At 47.3% G+C, this 21,815-nt stretch overlaps 1 protein-coding gene across 7 annotated transcripts in view; it reads right to left on the bottom strand.

The window, feature by feature from the left end:
• SEL1L3 (SEL1L family member 3) overlaps nucleotides 1-21,815 on the bottom strand; it is a 101,229-nt gene that overhangs the window by 29,250 nt on the left and 50,164 nt on the right. For all 7 annotated transcript variants that reach the window (XM_072737956.1, XM_072737959.1, XM_072737955.1 and 4 more), the window contains exons 10-14: nucleotides 18,710-18,921; nucleotides 17,257-17,436; nucleotides 8,296-8,415; nucleotides 6,436-6,576; nucleotides 2,770-2,832 (exon numbers count right to left, since the gene is read on the bottom strand). In XM_072737956.1, the coding sequence (XP_072594057.1) occupies nucleotides 2,770-2,832; nucleotides 6,436-6,576; nucleotides 8,296-8,415; nucleotides 17,257-17,436; nucleotides 18,710-18,921 (716 nt within the window). The remainder of the gene's footprint in view (nucleotides 1-2,769; nucleotides 2,833-6,435; nucleotides 6,577-8,295; nucleotides 8,416-17,256; nucleotides 17,437-18,709; nucleotides 18,922-21,815) is intronic.

Raw genomic sequence — 21,815 nt, 5'->3', positions numbered from 1 at the left:
CTCCTGAGGCTCTTTGACAATGCCCTTGTCTACAAAGAGGCCTCTTACTGCTCTGCAGTATTGACAGTGACCTTGAAACTCCTCAGCGCTCACCTGCGAGAGGAGGCCTGACACCATCCCTGGGCTGGGACACTTTCTAGGTTACCTGCCTGCCCATCTGTTGATTACTCTGCCCTGAGCACCAACAGGTCCTCCAAGGGAAGCAGCTGCAACAGCCTACTTGCAAAGCACAGGTGCTTTGAGGCCACTGAGCGTCCTAGTCCTGACAGGTAGAGTGGAGGTTGTGGGGGGGAGGGTAGTGGCAATGGGAGGAGGCTTTTAAAACTATGTCTACACCTGGGGATGGACTTGAGGAAGCTTCATGCGAATCTAGTCTGGAGCCTCCCCGTGTTTCAGATGCTCTCGTCTGCCTTCCCCAGGTGCTCCCACCTGCTTCCACAGGGCAGCCTGCAGCCTGGTTGTCCAGGCCTTAGGAGTCCTGCAGGGGTGTGAGCACTCCCGGGGGAGCCTCCAGCCCAGCAGTGAGACACCTGTGTGCAAACCTGGGCCTGGGTGTACAGGGTTCTCATTCCCCACTTCCTGCCAGACCCACCAAGCCATGAAGAAGCAGGGGGACAAGGATCCGAGGGTCACACCGTGCCTTGCATGTGTAAGACTTGTCAAGTCAGAGTCTAAGTATAGAACTGAATCTCTTTCACCACCTTCACAAGCAAAGGACGGGTGTCCCTTCAGAACAGATGCCAAGATCCCCGTCTGAGCCTTTTCAGTCTGCAGTGGAGCCTAAAAAGCTACACTTCCTAGTGTTTCTGTTGGGCTCCGGGTACCAGGAAGACCAGGGGAAAGAAACTAACAAATCCCATTAATATGGAAGCTCCATGAGGGCGGGAATCTTTCTTTTGTTTCCCAAGTACCTATATTAGAACTTGTCACAGAGTAGACACTCGATAAATACTTGATGAATGACGCAAAGCCACCCTTTGAAGGCTGGTGCTACACAAAATGGAATCCAAATCCTATACCCTGGGGATGGAGAGTAGGGTTTAGAAATGCAGGCCCCCAGGATAGCTGACCCCCAAGACGGCTGATGTCTGGAAGGGTGTCAGTGCCGTGGATCTATCTGGTCATAGAAGGAACCTTCCCGAGCCTCACACTGTACTAGGTGCAAGATGGTCTCCTAGGGAGTCTTCCAGAATGCCTTTCAATATTGGCCTAGATCAGAGCGTACTACAAAATAGTAAGAACAAGCTTTGGAACAAGCCTATGCAATGTGCACATCACAGTGACTTTTGCTGCAAAGCCAGAGGCCACAGGCTTATTCAAATGTACCTGTCACCCTTCAAAACATCTGCAGAGCTCCTTGAGGAATTGCATTTGGAGCCCCACAAGAACTCCCGTCTTCCGGCTTACCGCTCATCCTCTGTTCTGCACATTGACAGCTCAATCACCAGATTTGCTCCCCATGGGACTTCTCGCTAGTTCCCCCAAACAAAACTACACTGGACCTTCACCTGACAAAGAGTGGGGACTTAAAAATTCCTTGTCCAGTGAATGAGGGAGAATCACATCGCACTTTGAAGGATGTGATGACTCCAGACCATAAAGCTCCATTTCCCGATACTCAACCTAAACTTAGCTAAAAATCCCTTCAAAACAAAGCACATTAGACATCAGCCCACCACTCCGATGGCTAAAGGGATGCCAGTTTCACACCCGCCCTGTTTAGGATGCTTTGGAAGGAAGGCCCTCTCTGAGCCCCATCGAATGCTTCTCCACTTTGGCCTTTTAATTTGTGTGTGTGTGCTTGGGGGCGGTGTGGGCATGAGGTGATGTGTCCTTCATGGGCTCCCTTCTCATGGGTCATGTGCCCTCTTGACACCACAAAGGTGGAGAAAAATCCTCTTGGCTCTCTTGTTCCTTGCCCCAATCTCCTGTTCTACACACAAAAAAAGAGGACTATGAATTTCTCAAGGGAGAATGAGGGAAAAAAAATCAGCATGGATACATCAGGAGTCTTTGTTGACCAGGCAAATATTAGCAGCCTTGGGGAGGAAAGCACTTTCAAGAGCCAGAAGGGCTATAAAGGACTCTGTCAAGGCTGTTAGAATTCTAGCGGGTTCTGCGAAATTTATTTATTTGCAAATCTGCGCGCACGCACCTGCGAGCGTGCATGCCCTGTCTGTGCGTGGGTCCCCTCACAAGCGATATCTAACCTCCCTTCTGGGGTGCTGTCCTGACAGCTGTCAGCTGTCCTGAACCAGCTGACCTGATGACAACATTGAAGAATAAATAGCGACAAAGACAGAGCAGGTTTTAAACCTGGCCACCAGCTTGATAAACATCCCCAAGACTAAGGCACAGGGAAGTCAATGGGGCATTGGACACAACAGGGTTAACCTTCCAAAGAATTAGCCTCTGGTTTCCCTAATTCAATGGCATTTCTACACAATTCCAAGGAATCCGGTCCCCCCACCCTGCTTATTATCAGGGCAGCCCCGTGATTATAATTTTAGCTTTCAAACAAACTGGGCCTGAATTCTATTGACTGGAAGGTGAATTCGGCTTTTGAGCGTTGCCGTCCCCATTGTGGCAGGTCACTGTGGTGCTGGAGCTCCAAAGTGACTAATCACAGCTGTGCCAGCGACCCTCCCTCCCTACTCTTTTCTATGGGCAGGGCCAAAGGCTGAAGGCTGGCCATTTCCGCCTGCAGACTTGGGAGCCCGTGGGCGTGTGGTGCAAATGTTTCCCTCTGACAATACGCAGAAGTGTTACCTTGGAAGCGGCTTTCTTCATGAGCTCTAAGGCAAGCCGTCTGTTCTTTTTCACTCCTTGACCCTAAACAATGGTAAACAGCAATGAGTATGAAGAAAATAAATCCAGGGTGCCCTCGAAAACACCACGCACGTGTATCAACTTGGCTCCATATAAAATACTGGAAAGAAAAATGAAAACTCCAGCCTTCTTACTTAAAAGCCTATCTTCAAGATTTCTGTAGGCAGAGCCGCTCTGCCATCATCATCACCATCACCACCACCACCACCATTATTTTGCTTGTACGTGTGGCCCAGAGACCGCAGACCTCACCTTGCCAGCTTAGCATCCACACAAACCCCCCATCGTCATGGGGTGAGTCGCATTCCCGTCAACCCACAGATACTACTGGGAGAAGCCGTGAAGGACAATTAAATGAGTTTGGTCATCTTGGAAGCGACTTTCTGCAGATGGCCTCAATTGGGAGCCAGATAAAGCACTCGATCTGCCACGGACAGTCAGAAGTTATTACGTTGTCCTTTGCAGCCTTCCTGGGTCCTTTCAGGAGTGCCCAGGGTGGACCAGCTCGAGAGCCAGCTGTGAGGGAGATAGGACCCCTTGGAATCCGTCACCTCAGATGCTGACAGAAACCAACAAGGTTCCTCCTGCAAGATCAAGGTTTTCCAGAAGAAGCGGTCTGAGCACCACTTTGGGGCTCTAGCTACAAGAGAGGAACTTTGTGGGACCACAGTGAGTTGTCTGCAGGACCGTGTGGGGAAGTGGTGGGTCTGAGGGTGGGGCGGGAGGGGTCCTCAAGGTCATCTCACCATAGGATTGACAATGAAGCTGGTGGGCAAGGGGAGCCAGATGGAAACCATCGCTGCTACCAAACTCACCCAGCACCTGTGATCGACACATACACTGCACGTGCCCTGTGGAGCCTTCCTGGCCTCAGACACAGTGGTTGATGGGCTCACAGGTGATACCACGTGGGGGGGCTTTGCTATATTCATTGCAACAGGATGGTCTTAGCAAACATCCCTGTGTTAATGACCGTGCGCCCGGCACCGTGCTGCCATATATAGTCCTCGCCACAAGCCCCGGGGGTGCAGCTGGCATTCCCACCAGAGCCCCTGCATGCCCAGAGTCCCACACTGAGTGAGACACAAAGGCAGGATTTGAACCCAGGCAGGCAGGCCCCACAGTCCAAGCTTGTGACTACCACGCTCTGCTTCCTGTACATTCCCATCCCGTGCTGAGAACGTATAATGATTCATGACCTCCTCATGGGATGCACAAAACGTGCAGGGTACGTTTGCCTCTGGATTTTTCAGGCCCCAAAATAAAATTGTGACTCCAACTAAAAGTTAAATTATATACACCAAGTTTCTACTCGACTTGAAGTTACCCATTTAAAGAAACCGATGAGCTGAAGCAAAGTTGAAGATGAAAGCGTTTTTCAGAAATGCACCATTACTTCATTTAATAGAGAGGAAGAGGAAAGAAAAAAGGACATGAAGCCTACTTGGAATAACTGGCAGTGAGACAACCTTTTTGGAGGTCTGGAAAAGCGTCAGAAAGATTAGGACGACGGATGTTAGAACCTGGTTAACTCAAGGTTTATCTTTTCCAACTTCTTTGCTCTGAAGGAATACAACGGGCCCAGACCAGATGAGTTACCCGAAGCCTCACAGTTAGATCTGTGACTAGAATTCAGATACTCTCGTTTCTAGGCATCAAGCATTTTCTAGAATATTTGTTATTTATACCTAAGTGGGATAATTTCTTGCACAAAGACTCTGCACCATGCACAAATCTGAGTAGTACTGGAAGCTGTTAAGTGAGAAAAATGTGAAGTCTTGGTCTGTAGTAAGTGCTCAATAATATCTGCCGGGTGAATTCATGGAAAAACGCTGCTACAGTAAAAGTCAAGTCTCTATCCTCATGAGGATGCAAAACAAGAAGGCCTGGATTGTCTTAGACAAGAACAAGATGCCAAATGTCCACCCTGAGCTCCGAGGCATTTTACTGCTCTTCACACTTGGGAAGCTCATGCTCTGCGTGGGGTTATTTCAGATGGAATACACTTAAAGTGACCTTCTGGCCAGAGGTGAAATCCTCCCATTACTAAAATACTGAGAAGGGGCTTCCTTCATCCCCACTCAGGGAGTTTTAGTTGGAATGCAGGAAAACCCAAAATCATTAAGGTTGGGAAAACCTCCAGAGTCATTTATTCATGAATTTGCCTCTCCCTCTAGATGGTGAGCTCTTGGTGGTCAGAGGTAATGTCTGATTCACGCTGTTATCTTCTCTGCACTTTGACAGTGGCCAGCCCCAACTCCGGCGGCCAGATGCCTCTGCGTGCCTGCCCTCTCCCTATCAAGGGGCATGAGCCCCTTGAGGTCAAAGACATGGAGCACTCATCCATCTGTCCCTCCATCCAGCGCAGAGTCTGGCATTTTGTCAGCCCCGAATGGGTGTTTATTGAATAAACACATGGCTTCATCGGCATATGGCAAGGAGTCAAACCATTTCTAAGTTGACTTGACAGCTGAAAAAGGAAAAGTCCAGACCCTAAATTTGGAAACCATATGAACCAATAGGTTTGAAGGTCTTAGAGGATTAGAAATGTAGCAGAGTCGTGGCTGTTAATCAGTGAGTGGCCACGGCGGTGGTTCTGAAGATGGACCTGGCCACATGACTCCATGTCCTTGTTTGAAGACACTTGCTCTCTGAGGGCAGCTGTTTTCTTTGGGCATGACATGGGGCCCAAGGGCTTCCTTACCAGAACCAGATTTTTTTTTTTTCCTAAAGCTGGTGAGTTGATGTCTGTGTTTGGGGGTGAAGAACACAGACTCTGAAGCCAGAATGCCTGGATCCCAGTCCCAGGTCTCTAAAATGCACCAACTGTGCGACTTTGGGCAAGTTAAAAAAAAAAAAAAACTTTCTTTGCCTCTGTTACCACACATATGAACGGCAATCATAACGTACCCCGTGCCTATCGTGCAAGATGGTTGTGAGGGTTAAATGCGTGAACACATGTAAATCAGGTAGTAAGTGTTCAATCATCAGTGCAACCACGAGGATTTCATATTTTACATTTCTTGAAGCCCATTCGTTATATTATCTCATTCAATCCGTGGTCCTTACCATTGTCCCACGAGATCAAATAACTCCAAGGACACCTAGCTGATGACTGCAGAGGAGAGACTTGAACTCCATTCCGTCTCCTGGGCTAACGCTCCTTCAACCCACCCCCATTCCCCTGTTGCCTTAAAACAAGATCTTTGTTTTGACCAACCAGACTGGTGGGAGCCAGGCCAAACACGCACTTGGGTTAGGCTGAAATTCAATGACAACCCTGCCTGGTGCTGAACTCGCAGTACCTCTGGGGGCCGGTGGCTGTTTTTCAATCCATAAAGTATGGGTGCCTCCTCGAGTGCTAGAGTTCTTGCAAAAGCAAAGAGAATCCAGGAGCCAAACAAATGACTAATGATTAAAAATTCGACCAAGACACTGTTTCTGACTCTGTCTTTTCAGCAAATATCTCTTTCCATCAAGAGTGACAGAAGCAGATACTAAGTTTCTCCAGCTACCGACTCCTTGTTTGCCTGCACGCCTACAGGAAACTGCTTGGGAAGTCTGATAAGAATTGCATGATTTCAGCCCAAGTTGAGGGACTCTTACCTTGAATAACACAATGGCATAGTCATATATTAATGCGGGGTCCTCAGTCTCCAGGGCACCCTTGGCATACCACTCGATTGCCGCTTCAGGATTCTTGGCCACACCTTGCTGGCCCCAGAACAGCATCTGGGCCAGTCGTTGCTTCAAGACAGTAGCAATTTAGAATAATGACTCTCCTGTGGAATGCTTAACACAAGGCTTTAAAAGGTGGAAGGACAAACCTAGTTCAAAAAGTTTTCATACCGAGAACCAGGAATTAGGTAGACACACATTATCGTCCAACCGGGGGCTGGAGCCCTGAAAGGCGATCTTGTGTAAACACAAGGCAAGGCCTTAGCAACCAGCTGGAAACAATGCATTATGCACATGCATGTGAATCAGTCTACCACACGCACCCCGGGGGACAGCTGGATGGAACTTGGTCAAAATGACTGTCTCCTCTCTTTTGGGAGGTACATGCCATCCCCTTAGCCTAGTGAGTGGCACGAAGGCTTGTGCACAGCCGAATCAGAAGGGCACTCATCTCCTCCCACCCCAGCATTTGTCCACACGGCTCACCCCACCATGACACTCAAGATGGGGAGCTCTCCAGGGATCGGAACCTCAAGTTGTGATTTTTCTGCCTTTCCCCCCTCAGTCCCCACTCAGCAAAGCTCAGTAGAAGCCCACAGAAGTTACCCAACAGGGATTTGCTGAATGGAGGAAGGGAAGTGCATACTAGCTCTGGAGCACCCAGGAAATGACTCTGGCGGTGGGCCTTTCCAGAACTAGGCACTGGAATTCCTTCCTGCACTAGAAAGATGGGAGGCTTGGGATGCCCAAGGAGGGAACCGGAGGAATGTTTGTTAACATTCTGGCCCCACTCTGGCCCCTTATGGTCTTTCCTCCTTTCTGCTTCTTCTCTCATCTCCTTTTCCTCCTACTCACCCCCCTGCCCCAAATACTTATAACCTCCAGCAAAGTATCTCCTGAAAGTCTAGGAAGACTTCCACAGATGGGCAGGAGGCCTATTACTAAAGGGTCTCTGAAATGCTTGCTTGTCAATGCATTTGTCTTTTCTGTTTGCTTTCTTTTTCCCATCTCTGGACTTCCACCTGCTTAGCAGATTCAGAGGCTCTTACCCACACCATGTGCCCACTAGGAGCAAAGGTGAAGGCCATTCTTTGGGAAGGAGGCCTTCTCCCTCCAGGTGCAATCAGCCTAAGCTGGCTCCTGTCACGGGTTTCTCTTCATAGTGAAACCAAGGCAAGAAGTCAGATAGAGAACATTCTCCAGCTTTCTGCCCTTTCTCATACCTCGGAAAAGTCCATCCAAAGAACAAGACATGTTCAAGAGCCAAGCTTGGTGCTTTGGTGTAATACGCTGCACCTGATTTCTGTTATTCTCCTAACCAAATTCATGGCCTTCTTCTTGCCACCCATCTAATATCTCCTGCCTCCCAAGATGCTTCTCTTTCTTTCTATCCAATGCCCTAAAATATCCATTGGTAGTCTTGAGGCCAGATCACAAAGGTTGCTGCTCTCTCTCCTTCTGGGTGCAGGGTAGGGCTACACTTCCAGCCCACGTGAAGTCAAGAGAGTGCAAGTGACTTGCGTTGGCCAGTGAAATGGGAGAGGTGGCTTGTGCCACTTCTAAGCAACCACAGCTGTGGGAGGCTGTTTTGCAGTGAAGCCTCTGGTAGCTTGGTTCATAGGGGCCAGAGAGGACACAGCGCATGCTAATCCCATCAGACCGGTAGCAGGTGCAAGACACTGACCCACATTGTTTTAAGCCAGTGAGGTTTGGGGTATCTCGTTACCGTGGCATAACGTGAGCTATTATAACTGACAGGATTGCCAAAACAGTGGGCCACATTTTTACCTGAGCGGCCGCATTGCCTCGGGTGGCTTCATGCTTCAACCACATAAAGACATCTCCGTCCTCTTTGGTCTGTACCTTGAGCGTTTCATCATCCTTCAGTCTAATTGTTTCAACATATGCCTGAAAAGGAGGGCAGGAAGGGAGATAAGGAGGGAGGGAAAAGGGAAAGAAAGGGGCGGAGGGGGAGAAGGGAAATATCCAAATGATTTGGGCACGCAAAGCCAGGACGTTATTCTGAAACTAGCAATTGCTCAAGTAAAAACGATATGAATAATTGAAACAAGAGGTGTGCTCACGATGCCATAAGATCAAATTGTTTTTAAATGAATGTATCGCATCTCATATATCTAAGTGGGCATTTTTGTTCCTATCAGAGCGTTTGCCTTGGGAGGGCAAAATTTATTTCACTTCCACTTCTGCTGCTCAGGCTTGTTCAGAGACCACTTTCACGCCGCTGATTTCAGAGCCAGATTACACACAGCATCAAAAAAGGTAAATCAATATTTTCTAAGTATAACCTTGTGTGTGGGTTTTTTTTTTTTTATATCCCAAAGTGTTATTATCCTGCATGACTAACCTTTTTTATTTAGCGGGCTCAGCTTCAAATATCTTTTGGCTATTTCCAAAAATTAAATCTACCTTGAAAAAAAAAAAAAAAGAGGGCATGTTCACTCTGAGGATGTGAGTGAGAATGTGCTAGAGGCTCTAAGGATGAACCCAAAGGGAGAGTTCACAAAATGTTTTGAATTTGTGCACGGCCTCCGAGGTATCCGACTCCTCTGAAGAAAATCAGACTCATTTTGATGTGTAAATTTGGGCTGTTTATCAAGAGACCAGTTCTGTTGTTTCACAGGCTCCCCTTACACATAATGAACTCTATTTAACAATGCCATGAGGGGCGCTGGAAAGGGCTTCCCAGGCCCGGCTCATGCCATGGGCAGATGGTGAAAAAATTGGATCTACATGGGTTTGGGAAAGAAGCCTCAGAAAACAAGGAACCAGGCCTGATTTCCCTTCTGACCCTCTTTGTTAATTAAGAAAAGTCCTTGAATTCACAACTCGAGTCTGCAGCCCCATTCCAGAGACTGGTGTGGTCATGTGGAGCCATGGGTCCCTTCCAGGGCCATTTTGGGGGACTGAGAAGTGGGGACTGTGCTGGGGCTCAGAACCCAGCAGGCATCACGTCCTGCTCAGGTTTAACCTGGGGAGGCTCCCAAGCCAATAGCAACAATCAGAATAATGACACCCACCACCTTTCATTGAAACCATTTCTGTACCAGGTGTTTAAGATTTTTCTCTCACTGCATCTTCGCCAGAGGGCTGCGATCCAAACATCAGTGTCCTCAATTTATAGGCAAAGAAGCAAGGCTCAAAAGGTGAAACCATCAGCTCACGGTCACCTTGCAGAGCAGACCCCGAAGCCAGGCTGGCTTAACTCCAAAGACGGGGCTCTTTCCGGCTCCGCAGAGCATCACCCTCCAGCGAGAAGACCCTAGAACCCGCTCAGTCTCCTTGACTCTTGACAAGTGTGAGGCCAAATGAGCTGGTGCTTCAGCTCAAAGTCCAGGGGATGCTCTACTGTGTGAGCCTGGAGTTGGGCTACAGCGTGAGCTGTTCTCAGCTAGAATTTTTTTGTTCAACTGGAGAATTTGAGTATTTTGATTTTTGGTTGTTTTTCTTCTCCTTATTTTGCGCCTTCCTCTTTAACTTTGTCCTGGGACTTCCTACCCCGCAGGGATTTAGGTGTTTCTGCCATTCTCGGGCAGTGATGATACATCACTGATGATAGATCACTGTTTTAATTGCTTTGCCCGAGACTGACTCACCGAATCTTTGCAACCTTATGAGTATCACTCTCAATATCCCCCATTTCACCCATGTAGAGAAACTGAGGCTCAGAAGTTAAGTATCCAAAATCATATGTTTAGTTCTTCAAACTTAAGAGGCAAAAACAGAAACAAAACAAAACAAACAAACAAACTTTAAGAGGCAAACTCAGGCTGGCTGGCTGTGGGGCCCGTGGTCCTCACCACCCAGGAGGGAAGGCCTCATGCATCTGAGAGGAAGCAAATGGTAGACTGTTCCCTGGTCTTCCCTGAGACATAGTGAACCCAAACTGGGTCATGAGGAGGGTCTTAGCAAAGGCCATGTTTCTGGGGGACCTGAGCAGCTGTGCCTCGTGCTGAAGAAGGGACACTTTTGTCCTTTGGATCACTGTCCCCTGGCCTAGTCCTTCCTGCTCCCCTGGGCAGTGCCGTCAAGCTTTGCAGCAAGATGGAGCCATTAAGGGCACAACCTTTCACAGCAGGCCAAGGGAACCCTAACTCACCACTAACTGCCCTTGGGCCTCAGGCACTAACTTTATTGATCGAAGATTTAGTCTCTGCATCCATAACGTGGAGCTTAGCATGGTACTTGCTGTATCAATAGCACTCAACCTATCGGCTATTATTTTTTATAATATGAAGAGTTAGAAAGGCCTAGGTTCAAACCGAGGCCCCATGACTCATTTGCTGTGTGACCTTGGGCAGTTCTTTAGCCTCTCTGAGCCTCAGTTACCTCCTCTGTAAAACGGGAGCTGACCTCATGGGGTTGCAAGAGGATTTAATGAGATTGTTTCTAAAAGAGCTTGGCAGAGGGTGTGGCCAATGGGAAGCTCTCGGTGAGGGAACTCATCGTTTGTTAGGGCCTTAGGTCGCCCCAACCCGTAAAAGTCTGACAGCAGTTTAGAACATTCGCCCTCCTATTGTTTTGGATTTTGTGTAGCTCGCAGCCTTCTGTTGTGGGGATGGCCTGTCTGAGAGAGCTTTTACTTTAGAAGATGGGAGAGACAGAATTTGAGGAGGGACTTGCAGGGCCAGAAACATTTTTGAGAGTTCACCAGGCGCATGTTGTGTGGATTAACGTATTCAAGCTACAACCACCACGTGAGGTGCGCTCCATTATGGCACCACGTTATAGATGAAAAGCTGTACAGGGACAGAGGTGGGCAAAATTACCCAAGATTTCACCCAGGGAACTGCAGACCCGGGACCTGAACCCCGGCAAATCTGGCCCTGCAGCCACACCTCAACTGTCTGCCACAGCCAGGCAGCTGGGGGCCTCTGCATAGTACTGGGGTCCATGTGGCGGCAACCAGCGCCATGTCACAGCCACCTGGCTGGGGCCTAGTGTGAAAGCCAACCACCTACAGAGACATCTGATGAAGGAACCAAGTAAGCAACACTTGGTTGGTCATTCATTCAAACAATATTTTGTGACCAGAGAATGATGCTTTAGATAGAAACGCCACCAAGCCAGGAAGAAGCTGTGGCCGTGGAGAAGCAACAGTGGAGACGGGTGGGAGCCAGAGCTGGGTAGATGCTGGGCGGGGACCCAGAAGCCCCACACTGACCAGTGCTGGCATTTTTGTGGCTTCTGGGGGCTTCTTTCTGTTGCTGTGTTACAAAGCAAGGTCTCTAGAGTGAACAGTACTGCACGGCTGAAACCTGCTGCTGACCAGGTCAGAGGAGCTCCAATGTCTGGAGACTGTGCAGTCCTCAGGCCCCCACATCCAGGGTCAGAGGAGACGCCACACTGTCCCAGACCCTGACGCTTCACCTGCTTCACCACCTTTCCCTCTGCTCAGCCCACAGGCTACAAGGGCAGCGCACATCTGCCACCTGCCATCGATGACGGTGCCAGGCACCAGGCAGGGTAGAGGGGAGGGGGTACCGGGGAGGGCCGGGGAAGTGGGGGGCACAGGGGGGGTGAGAGAGAAAGAAAAGACACAAAGAGAGCAAAGCGAACAGGTGAGAGAGAAGTAGGGGGAGAGAGACACAGAGATGGAGAGACAGAGAAGAAGGAAGACGGAAACTTTGCAACTGGGGAGCTGGCATTTCCCGGAGCACCTGTGTTCCCTGGAGTCGTGAAACACAGCGGTTCAGCCCGCCCTCCCTGGGGACTCAGGAGCGGGATCGTTCCAGAACCTACACTGCCCACTCCAGTAACTTCCCTGCAAGGCCCATGGGACCGCCAGTAGGAACCTGCCTCTGGGGGGGTTAACGTCTGCTAGAATGCTTGGCTCCCAATGGGGGGAGCACATGTTTTCTTTGTTAAAATTTAACATTTTAGGGATTTCATCTAAGTAAGAAATATCAGCTATAAGTTCCCAAGATTCTCAAGGGAGGGATTCAGAAGGGCTGAATGTGAGACGCGCAGGACCTGAAGCCACGTGCTCTGGGGCGTGCAGTCCGCAGTGAAGTCTGGTCGCATCAGAGAGCACCAGGGAGTCAACAAGACAGCGCACCAAGTTCGTGTTCGTCACTGGATACGCAGCACGGTTATCCCGTCCATCATCCCAGCGGTAAACACTGGGTGCCAACTGTGTGTCAGGCACAATGCGGGGCCTGTCACTGATGTGGACCGACAGGAGCTCATGTTGGGGAGCCTACAGTCCCCTGGGGAAGCCAGCGCTGGGACCCTGTTCAAGGCACCCATCGGCAGGTGTACACCGGGGTGCCGCGGCCCCCCCACCCCGCAAGCAGGAGATCTGGAGGAGGAGGAGGTGACATCTGAGCCCAGGGTTCACGGAGGAGGGGTCAGCAGGCAAGAGGGGGGAGCAAGTGTGGAGAAGCACACCAGGCGGGGGAGGCTGAATGGGGCTGGGAGGTGTGAACAGCACAGTGTGGCCAAAAGTACCGTGTCACCAGAGAGGACAGGTCGAGCAGGGATTAGGGACAGCGGACTTCGGAGAAAGAGAAACCAGATCAAGGAAAGCCTCCCATGCCAAGCCACCAGCCGAGCTTAGATCTCGTGGGTCAGTTCCTCTCAACTCTGGCTGCGTATTATGAGCATCTGAGCTTTTTCTTTCTCTTTCTTTCTTTCACTTTCTTTCTTTCTTTCTTTCTTTCTTTCTTTCTTTCTTTCTTTCTTTCCTTCCTTCCTTCCTTCCTTCCTTCCTTCAGGTTTTAGGTATTTATTCATGAGAGACACACAGAGAGAGGCAGAGACACAGGAGCCCGATGCGGGACTCGATCCCAGGATCCCAGGATCATGACCTGAGCCAAAGGCAGATGCTCAACCGCTGAGCCACCCAGGTGCCCCTCTGAGCTTTTTAAATACACTTGAACAACACAGGTTTGAACTACATGGGCCCACCTACATGCAGATTTTTTTTAATACTGTACTATGAATATATTTTCTTCATGGTTTTCTTATTCATATTTTCTCTCTAGCTGACCTTATTGTCAGAACACGGTTTATAACACATATAACATACAATATGTGTAAATTGACTATTTACGTTATCAGTAAGGCTCCTGGTCAAGGGCAGGCTATCAGTAGGAAAGTCTGGGGAAGTCAAAAGTTATACGTGGACTTTTAATTGTGTGGGGGGATCGGTGCCCTTAACTCTTAGGTTGTTCAAGGGCAAATGTATACACATTCACATATGCACATAGGGCCGGGCTGCCCGGCCTGTGGCTTCAAGACTACGGGGTGGAACCTGAGCAGAGGTATTCTTTAAACCCCAGGGGACTTTGATGTGCCACCGGTTGAGAACCTTGATGGTTGATGGCCTACTTTGGCCTCGGTGAGAAGAGAATGGATGGGACAAGACTGGTGACAGAAAGACCAGTTAGAAAGCGTATCAGTTTGCTGTGGCCACCACAACAAAACACAGGTTGGGCGGTGCAAACCAGACGTTCATTTTCCTGAAGTTCCGGAGGCCAGAAGTCCAAGATCAAATTTTGGCAGGTTTAGTTTCTTCTAAGGCCTTTCTCCATACCATGCAGAGGGCCACCTTCCCACTGAGTCCTCATGTGGTTATTGCACTGTTTTATCCGTGTCCTACCCCCTCTTCTTATAAAGACACCAGTCATATTATAACAGGGCCCATCTAATGACCCCAATTCAACTGAATTAGCTCCTTAAAGCCTTTATCTCCAAAGAGAGTCTCATTCTGAGGTGCTGGGGGTTAGGGCTTCAACAGGTGTGTGTGGGGGGCACAATTAAGTGCAGAAAAGGAGGTGGTCTGGCAGCTCAGGGCAGAGATGACGAGGGGTGAATGGGGGTGGGCGGAGAGAGGGGTGGGCAGGTAAGGATGGTGGGATGAGTGTACCTGTGGGAGGATGGGGAGGGACGGCTCCTGGGCTGCTGGCACAGACAGTGGTGCCGTCCACGGAGGAGTTCGGCGGGGACGGAGAGGGGAGGTGGTGTGTTGCCTTCACAGCGTGTTGTGATTGCAGATGGGGGCGCGTGAGAAAAATCTCAGCTGGAAAGGAAGGTCTGAGTGTCATCAGTATATGGAGGGCAGTTGACCCCAGGGGTGTGGATGAGACCCCTGCTCCTCTAGGAGGTGCAGAGAGAGGAGGCCGGGACCGAGCCTTGTGGAAAAGCACATTCCCAGGGCGCCTGGGTGGCTCAGTCGGTTAAGCATCTGCTTCCAGCTCAGGTTATGATCCCAGGGCCCTGGGATTGAGCCCCGAGTCGGGCTCCCTGCTCAGAGGGGGCCTGCTTCTCCCTTGCCCACTCCCCCTGCTTGTGCTTGCTTCCCCCCTCTCTCTCTCTCAAATAAATAAATAAAAATCTTAAAAAAAAAAGAAAAGAAAAGAAAAATAAAAGCACATTCCCAGGAGCAGAGAGAATGAAAGAAACTCATTTGCGATCAAGCCACAAAAACAAATACCCCCCCCTCCGCCCAGCTCCTTTCTCTTTCACCTGAGGCCGAGTCCCGCTAAATCATACAGAAGTGACATGAAGCGAGATTACTCATAAAGAAGATGAAATGATGTGAACCACGAGTTACATAAAAGAGAAAATGAAGTGAGAATCCAGGAAGGAGTTACTGATGGATCCTCGGCTTGTTAATTAGAAGTCTGGCTTTCCGCATCTCCTCATTGGTTACGTGCTGCTGATGAATTAATAGATTTCTCAACAAAAGGACATTTAAATCAATGTATGACACCTGCTTAAATTCTCAAGAAGCCATTAATTACACATTCTTAAGAAAATGAGCGAGGATACAACTCTTCTAACTGTATAATTCCTATCTGTGATTCTTAATCATATGACTTTCAGCTGCAAGATGGATCTCTTCTATTCATCTTCCCTGGTTCTGACCAATTAAACCTTTTCTTTCATAATCGCAACATTTCATGTGCCAAATCTTCAAAAGAAAAGGCGCTTGTTAGCAACGTACCATTTCCCATTGCTAATTTATGCTGAATTAGAGTTCTTAAAAGTATAATGTATACATAGAGGACGGTGTTAACACATTCTGGCTGAGTGCAACAACTGCAACATGACTTCGTGGCTTGCTTTTTCTATGAATTTTTTTTTTTCAGAATAATTCCTTTCTAAAAAAAAAACCCAACTTTATCGATTCATAAATTAATTCCTGTCGAACTGAGGTCAAATTTTGTGCACGGCTTATATACGCTGTGAGAATACATACAATAATGATGAGGTTGCGTAAGCTTATTCAGGAAAAATCACTGTTTTTGGAAGGAATTGGAACATCTCTGTAGATAGCCATTTGGTATTTTATAGTTGGACTCATGTTTAATGGTCACTGACAGCATATACCTCTGAGTCATTTATTTTGAAACCGTATGGCCGCCACTGCAGATTTCATTTCCAGACACCATCTACTCCTATCATCAAAGTGCAAGTTTTCTGCACTGTGAGTGGTTTTCTGAATGCAATCTAGAAGCAGCGCTGGGGACCAGTGACTGGACGGGTTCCCAGTTAGCTGCTCAGGCTAAGATTCTACAATCTTGACCTAGCCAGGGGTATCCCCTGGGCTCACGGGAGCAGAAGCAGGGAAAATCAAGAGTTTATGGCCTCCACCAGGGCCAAATCCAGCCATGCAGTTTACGTACTATTTATGGCTACAGAAACCCAGGTTCCTTGTTTGCTTATATATTGTCTCTGCCAGGGGTGAGTAGTGACAACAGAGGCTGTATGAGCAAAGCCTCAAATATTTACTATCTGGCCCTTTACAGGAAAAAAAAAATTGCCAACTGCTGGTGGAGACTGCTTGCATTTCCTCTCCACCTCAAGGGCTACGACCATCAAAATCTCTGAAATCCTTCCTGGATAAAAAGGATACAGACAAAGACATTTCAAGAAGCCAACCACATCATAGTCTGTAGTCTACTCCCACCAAACGCAGACCTGCCTCATCTAGAGGCAGCTTTCCTTGAATTCCTGCATGATCACTTCTACTTATATACCCTTTCATTACGGCCCCCAAAACAAACCACCAGTTGATTCAATGTAACATGTTATGTATTTTTTTGGCAGATATAAGCCACTGATTTCTCCACCTCATGAGTTGATAGGATTTGGAAGCCTGCAAGATTAGAAGCTAGAGTTATTATTCCTCATCCAGTCCTTAATTTGGGCTGGGGCAGTCTTCAAGCATCCCATGTCGGTCACTTGGAAGCCCTGAGCTAACACAGCTCTTGTGATATGGATGGATACTTCTCGGGGTGCCCAGCATTGGGAACATAGCCAGGGGTGGAGCTTCCTTCCTTACACCACAAATTCTGCTTGCTTGTCACCCATTGATAGGAGCCCTTGGCTTACTCTCACCACTCTATTTGACCCAATCCCTAACACCTCCAGATCCACCCCTCACATGGTCTTGGAACAAAGACAAGGTGTCTATATTTCTGATACGCATTTTTTTGCAAAATCAAAATATGCCCAGGGCCAAATCTACTCTTCCCATGAAAGTCCTCCTGTTCATGAAAGGCTTTTCATGTATAGATGTGGGATTGTTCCTGCATTCAGCCTGAGAAGACAGTCAGGAAATATGAATTGAAGAGTGCAAGATAGCTTTTCTCTCTATTCAATTATGCTCATCCTCTAAAAGCCTGAAAATGAGCCAACCACAGGTGCAGACACTATATAAAATTGTTCAGGAAGCCCCAGGAAACAGGGCCACAATCATCTCTGCCCACGTCTTTATCTTACCTGGTCTCCCTGAAGCGTGTGCTGGTCAAGGGGCGTCTTCGTGGCAATATTGCTGTAGTAGGCATAGGACAGCTCCCAGTCCAGGGGGTAGTTGTCAATACCCTGGTAGTGTTTGTATCCAAGATTCATTGAAGACAGCCTCTCACTGCCCTGGCCTCCCACCAAACTATACAACATGCCCTGTTAGGAAGAAATTTACAGTCACAAATTTAGTCTTGTTCACAAGACTGTAGAAGAGGGTCATAAAATCCTAACATTGAAATGTCATTTGACCCCAACCCTTATATATGAACCTCGTCATTCCAGAAACATGTTAATGTGCCTTTAAAAATTTTTTTTTAGAATAGAAGCCACAGCAGCTCTCTAATGGATTACAAATCCTAGCACTCTGTCCTTCTTAATGCCTAATAGCTCATGACTCCTTGACTTCTGTCCATTACTCAGTGAAAACAGAGGTCGTCCTCTGACTTCTCTCATAGGATCTGTTTGTGTATCCGCCAACTGTTCTAAGGATCCCCAGTCTGCTTCAGCTACATCATCTATGGCAGACGATCTGCATAGGGACCACGTCCTAATCTTACACTCTCAGAATGTTAGTGTTGGGAAGGGTCTTTGGAGGTCAGCTGGCCCAACAGCCTCATTTCATATTTGAGATAAGACAGGAGAGAGAGATTTGAAGTCATGTGTCTATGGCCAACCAGCCACTTTGGGACAGAGACAGGGCTAGAATCCTCTTCACTATTTCACCTTTGTGGGGATTGCCGTGGGGACTCGGGAAAGCACGCCATTGGGGATGAACTTCAAGAAGCCGGAGACATACACAAAGAAGTCCCTTGGAGGGGGCATGGAACCACCTGGGCAGGTTTAAACAACCTGAGTCTCTTCAAATCCAGGGTGTGTTCATGCTCGGTGTAGATCTGAAAACTAAAAGTGGTCAGGAACCGCTCATAGCACTTATAAAATGGGATTCCAAATGTTCAGCAAGTTCTATACTTAATTGGGTCTCAAAACCACAACTTAAACAGTCTGATATAGGCTTTTCTATTGACGGTAGAGGTCTGGCTGTGACAATACTTTGCTTAGAGAGGTCCGAATGACTTCACTTAGCAAAACGGTCATGAGAGATGACGGTCCTAGGGCCAGAGCAGTTCAGTAGTTCTAAGAATTGGGTTAGAGGCACCTATTCTCGATTCCGGTAAGCCCTGCCCAAACTCTGACTTAGAGATACCAATCACACCCCCAGCCTGTGTCCAGAATTGAGGCACCTTTTTTCACTCACTGAAAATAGAAGATCCTGTATTTAAAATAGCCCTAGGACATTTTTCTTGAGTGTAAAGATTTTTAAAGGACTCCATGGAGCACGAACATGTCTAGTTCCCAGCTGGGGCATGAGAGCATTACTCTGCAAATAACGCAGGTGACTGATGTTTCTGGAACCCATGAAATACTCTACCTGCAGCTGATCCCGAGGTACATTTAATCCAGTTTCATAAAAGACTGCGAGGTAGTAGGATGCTTTATGGTATCCACAGCAGCTGGAATCCATCAGAAAGGGGACGACAGAGCTAATTTGGTGAAGACCATCAACAGTGGAGAGTCTCTTTACAGCTTTCTCAAATATCCTCCTGCCGATTTCTAATACAGATTCATTTTGGTTCCTTGGCACTGTAAATAACCACAATTCACAGCACACACGATTAATTACCATGGGATAGACGTGGCTATGGAAAGAAGAGGGAAAAGCCAATTAAACCACCTGAGTTATTAACATGGCTGTTTCTGCAGCGCCTTGAAATATACCACCTTCCAGGAAGGTAAATTAAGCCCTTTGGGGATGCCACGGTGTCATTCTGCAAATAGTTTTTTCTTTGGCACTAAATGACAGCCCAGTATCCTGGGGAAAAGGATGTGCCTTATATAGCTGAGAAAGCGCCTCCAGAGAGTAATTTACTCGGGGTAACTCACCACCAAATCAGGACCACCGAAAGTTCCAGAGAGACCTTTTTCGCCCCCCAAGACTCGGGGAAGAAGAATGTATTGTATCTCACAAATAGTTCCTAGGTGCCGCTCTAAAAAGTCGAGCAAAAGAACCTTATTTTGAGATGCTTTCTTATCTTTTGCCTCCAGTTTTTCTTGAGGGTTTCTAAATACAGTAAAAGGAATGAGTCAACCTTTTAATGGAGGGCTTAAAAAACACCTAATATTGGATTAGGTGTCTTATGCAAATCATGTCATGTAATCGGAACAATTTGATGAGGTAGGGACTATTATTAGTGTCCTCATTTTTCCAATGAGGAGTTTGAAGCCTGGAGAAGTCAAGTAACCCGTCCAATGTTACAAAACCTGGTAAGTGGCTGAGCCGGGTTTTGAGTTCAGCTTTGCGGGTCAGGAAAGTAAGTCAGGGTCTTACTTACCTGTGCTGCACCTACCTGCTAATTAAGGGGCTACTGGATGTCTTAATAAGTGCCTCACCATTATCGATGGACCCTTCTCTACGCAACTGCCTTAAGCTGTACGGTACTTCCTTTTACCTAACCGTCTCATAAATCTGATAAACATTTAAGCCCCAAACTAGCAGGTTATATGTGGTCTTACTACATACGCGTGACTGTCTTCCAAAGTCTCTCTACACTATTCATCTCCCATGTTCATTAATTTAGGCAACAAATGTTTATTTTCTAATCTATTAGATTATATGTTACAAAGGACCATATAGAATTCTGTAGATGTTATTTATCTTTAAAGAGACATGGGCATCTTATTTAAGACAAATTTTATCTGCCTGAAAATTGTCATGTCCAACATTTTGCTCGTCTTTTCTCATTCTATCCCACACCGAAATGCTACCAACAACTTTCAGGAGGCAACAAGGGACTCGTTCTATCAGTACCCCCATTAAGGGGAGCTTCCAATGTGGGAAAACTGAAATGGGCAGGTCTGAGATTAGATTTATTTAAGGGCAATTCTCTTGCAGAAGTCCATGCTAAAAACAGAGGCCAGTGGGATCCAAGCATGAAATTGTGAAATCCAAACCAGTGGGAGCCAAGGATGAAATTGTGAAAGCCAAGCTATTGGTTATGAGCTGGTGCCAGTCCTTTTGGGCACATAGGCGTGCTGGCTGTTCCCTGAGTGGGGGACACGTGCCTCCACTTTGCCGAGCTGCGAGGAAGGAGCCCAGCCCTGCCCGGAAGGCAGTCTCATCTCCTGGCTCCCAAAACACCTCACCTCAGCCTTCTAGATTCCAAGAGGCAACTGCTTTTACTCTGTCAATCCCAAGCAACAGGTGCTGAAAAAATCACCAGACTAAACAAATGCAATTTGCTTCTCCTTCTGTATTTTTTAATCCCTAAAGAAATAGCTGCTTTAAAAAAATTTCAAATAATGCAGATTTGTATAAAATAAAACCACAAGTGCCCTCTCTCCCGATCCTTCTTTAATAGTGAAGATAAACACCGTTAAAAGCTTGGTGTGTATGCTTCCAGACTTTTCTCTTTGCACAGACAATAATTCATATACACATCTATCTGTGTTGATACATATGCATTTTCTTTCCAAAAAGCTCCTGTAATTCTGACCTTCAACTTTCTTGTTTAAATTAACCAAGTATCATGAGTATTTGTGTCTGTCAGAAACCCACGCTTTCTAAAGCTTCGGTAGTATTGCATTCTATAGCAGTGCTGTGTCCCCAACCGGTTCTCTATTTTTAGACTCTTGGGTTGCTTCCAGTGATTTTGCTATAACCAACAACGTGGCAATGAACATCCTCGAACATTTCCCTCTGCTCATCTGTTGGGATATATCTGAATAATAACACCCTTTTCCACCAGGAGTCTGGGGATCTCATTTTGGATTTTCCCTTTGAATAGGTGAGAGAATTCCATCCCACTCAACCATTAGACAGGATAAGAACCTACTCCACTGGATTTAGTATGCACTGCAGCACTCAGATGGAGTTGCAAAATAAATCCTACTCCTACTTATTCATATATTTACTTTTAAATATGTACTCATCTCAGATGCCCCTCTGTGCACGTTCTGAGCAGAGCAACATTAACATTTTGTTAATGATTCATCCTCACCTCACCTGCTCCGCCGAACACCTAACCAAGATGATGAGTTTTGCCTGAGTACCCACAGACACAGGCTTTGTGGGCTCAGAGGAGAGAGGAGGCTCCCAACCAAATGAAGCTCTAAATGAAACACTTGCCCTGCTGACCCCTGGCACAGAACCCCAGAAATCATTAGCAGGAGTGCCCAGGTAGCTGGGATTGCTGAGGAGCAAGGAGCAAAAGGGGAATCCTCCATAAAGCTCAAAACCTTAGCACAAAAAACCTGCAGACTGCAACCAAGGCAGATTGAAAAGGTTTCATTATTTCTTTTACATATTAAAACTCCTAACTCCCCCCCCCTAAAATATTACTGATCAGTATTTTCTCGGCAAAAGAATCTAAACAATTTTCTGCACTAGTGAATATAATAAAAAAATAATAATATTCTAAAGTAAAACTGCTCTTTTTGCACATCCTTTAAAGTTCAAATTCCAACTGCGGCAGAAAATG

The sequence above is a fragment of the Vulpes vulpes genome, chromosome 14, assembly GCF_048418805.1.
Source record: "Vulpes vulpes isolate BD-2025 chromosome 14, VulVul3, whole genome shotgun sequence".
In the NCBI taxonomy this organism is placed as follows: Eukaryota; Metazoa; Chordata; class Mammalia; order Carnivora; family Canidae; genus Vulpes; species Vulpes vulpes.
The sequence above is the reverse complement of the archived record's forward strand: the minus strand, read 5'-3'. Positions and strand labels throughout refer to the sequence as shown.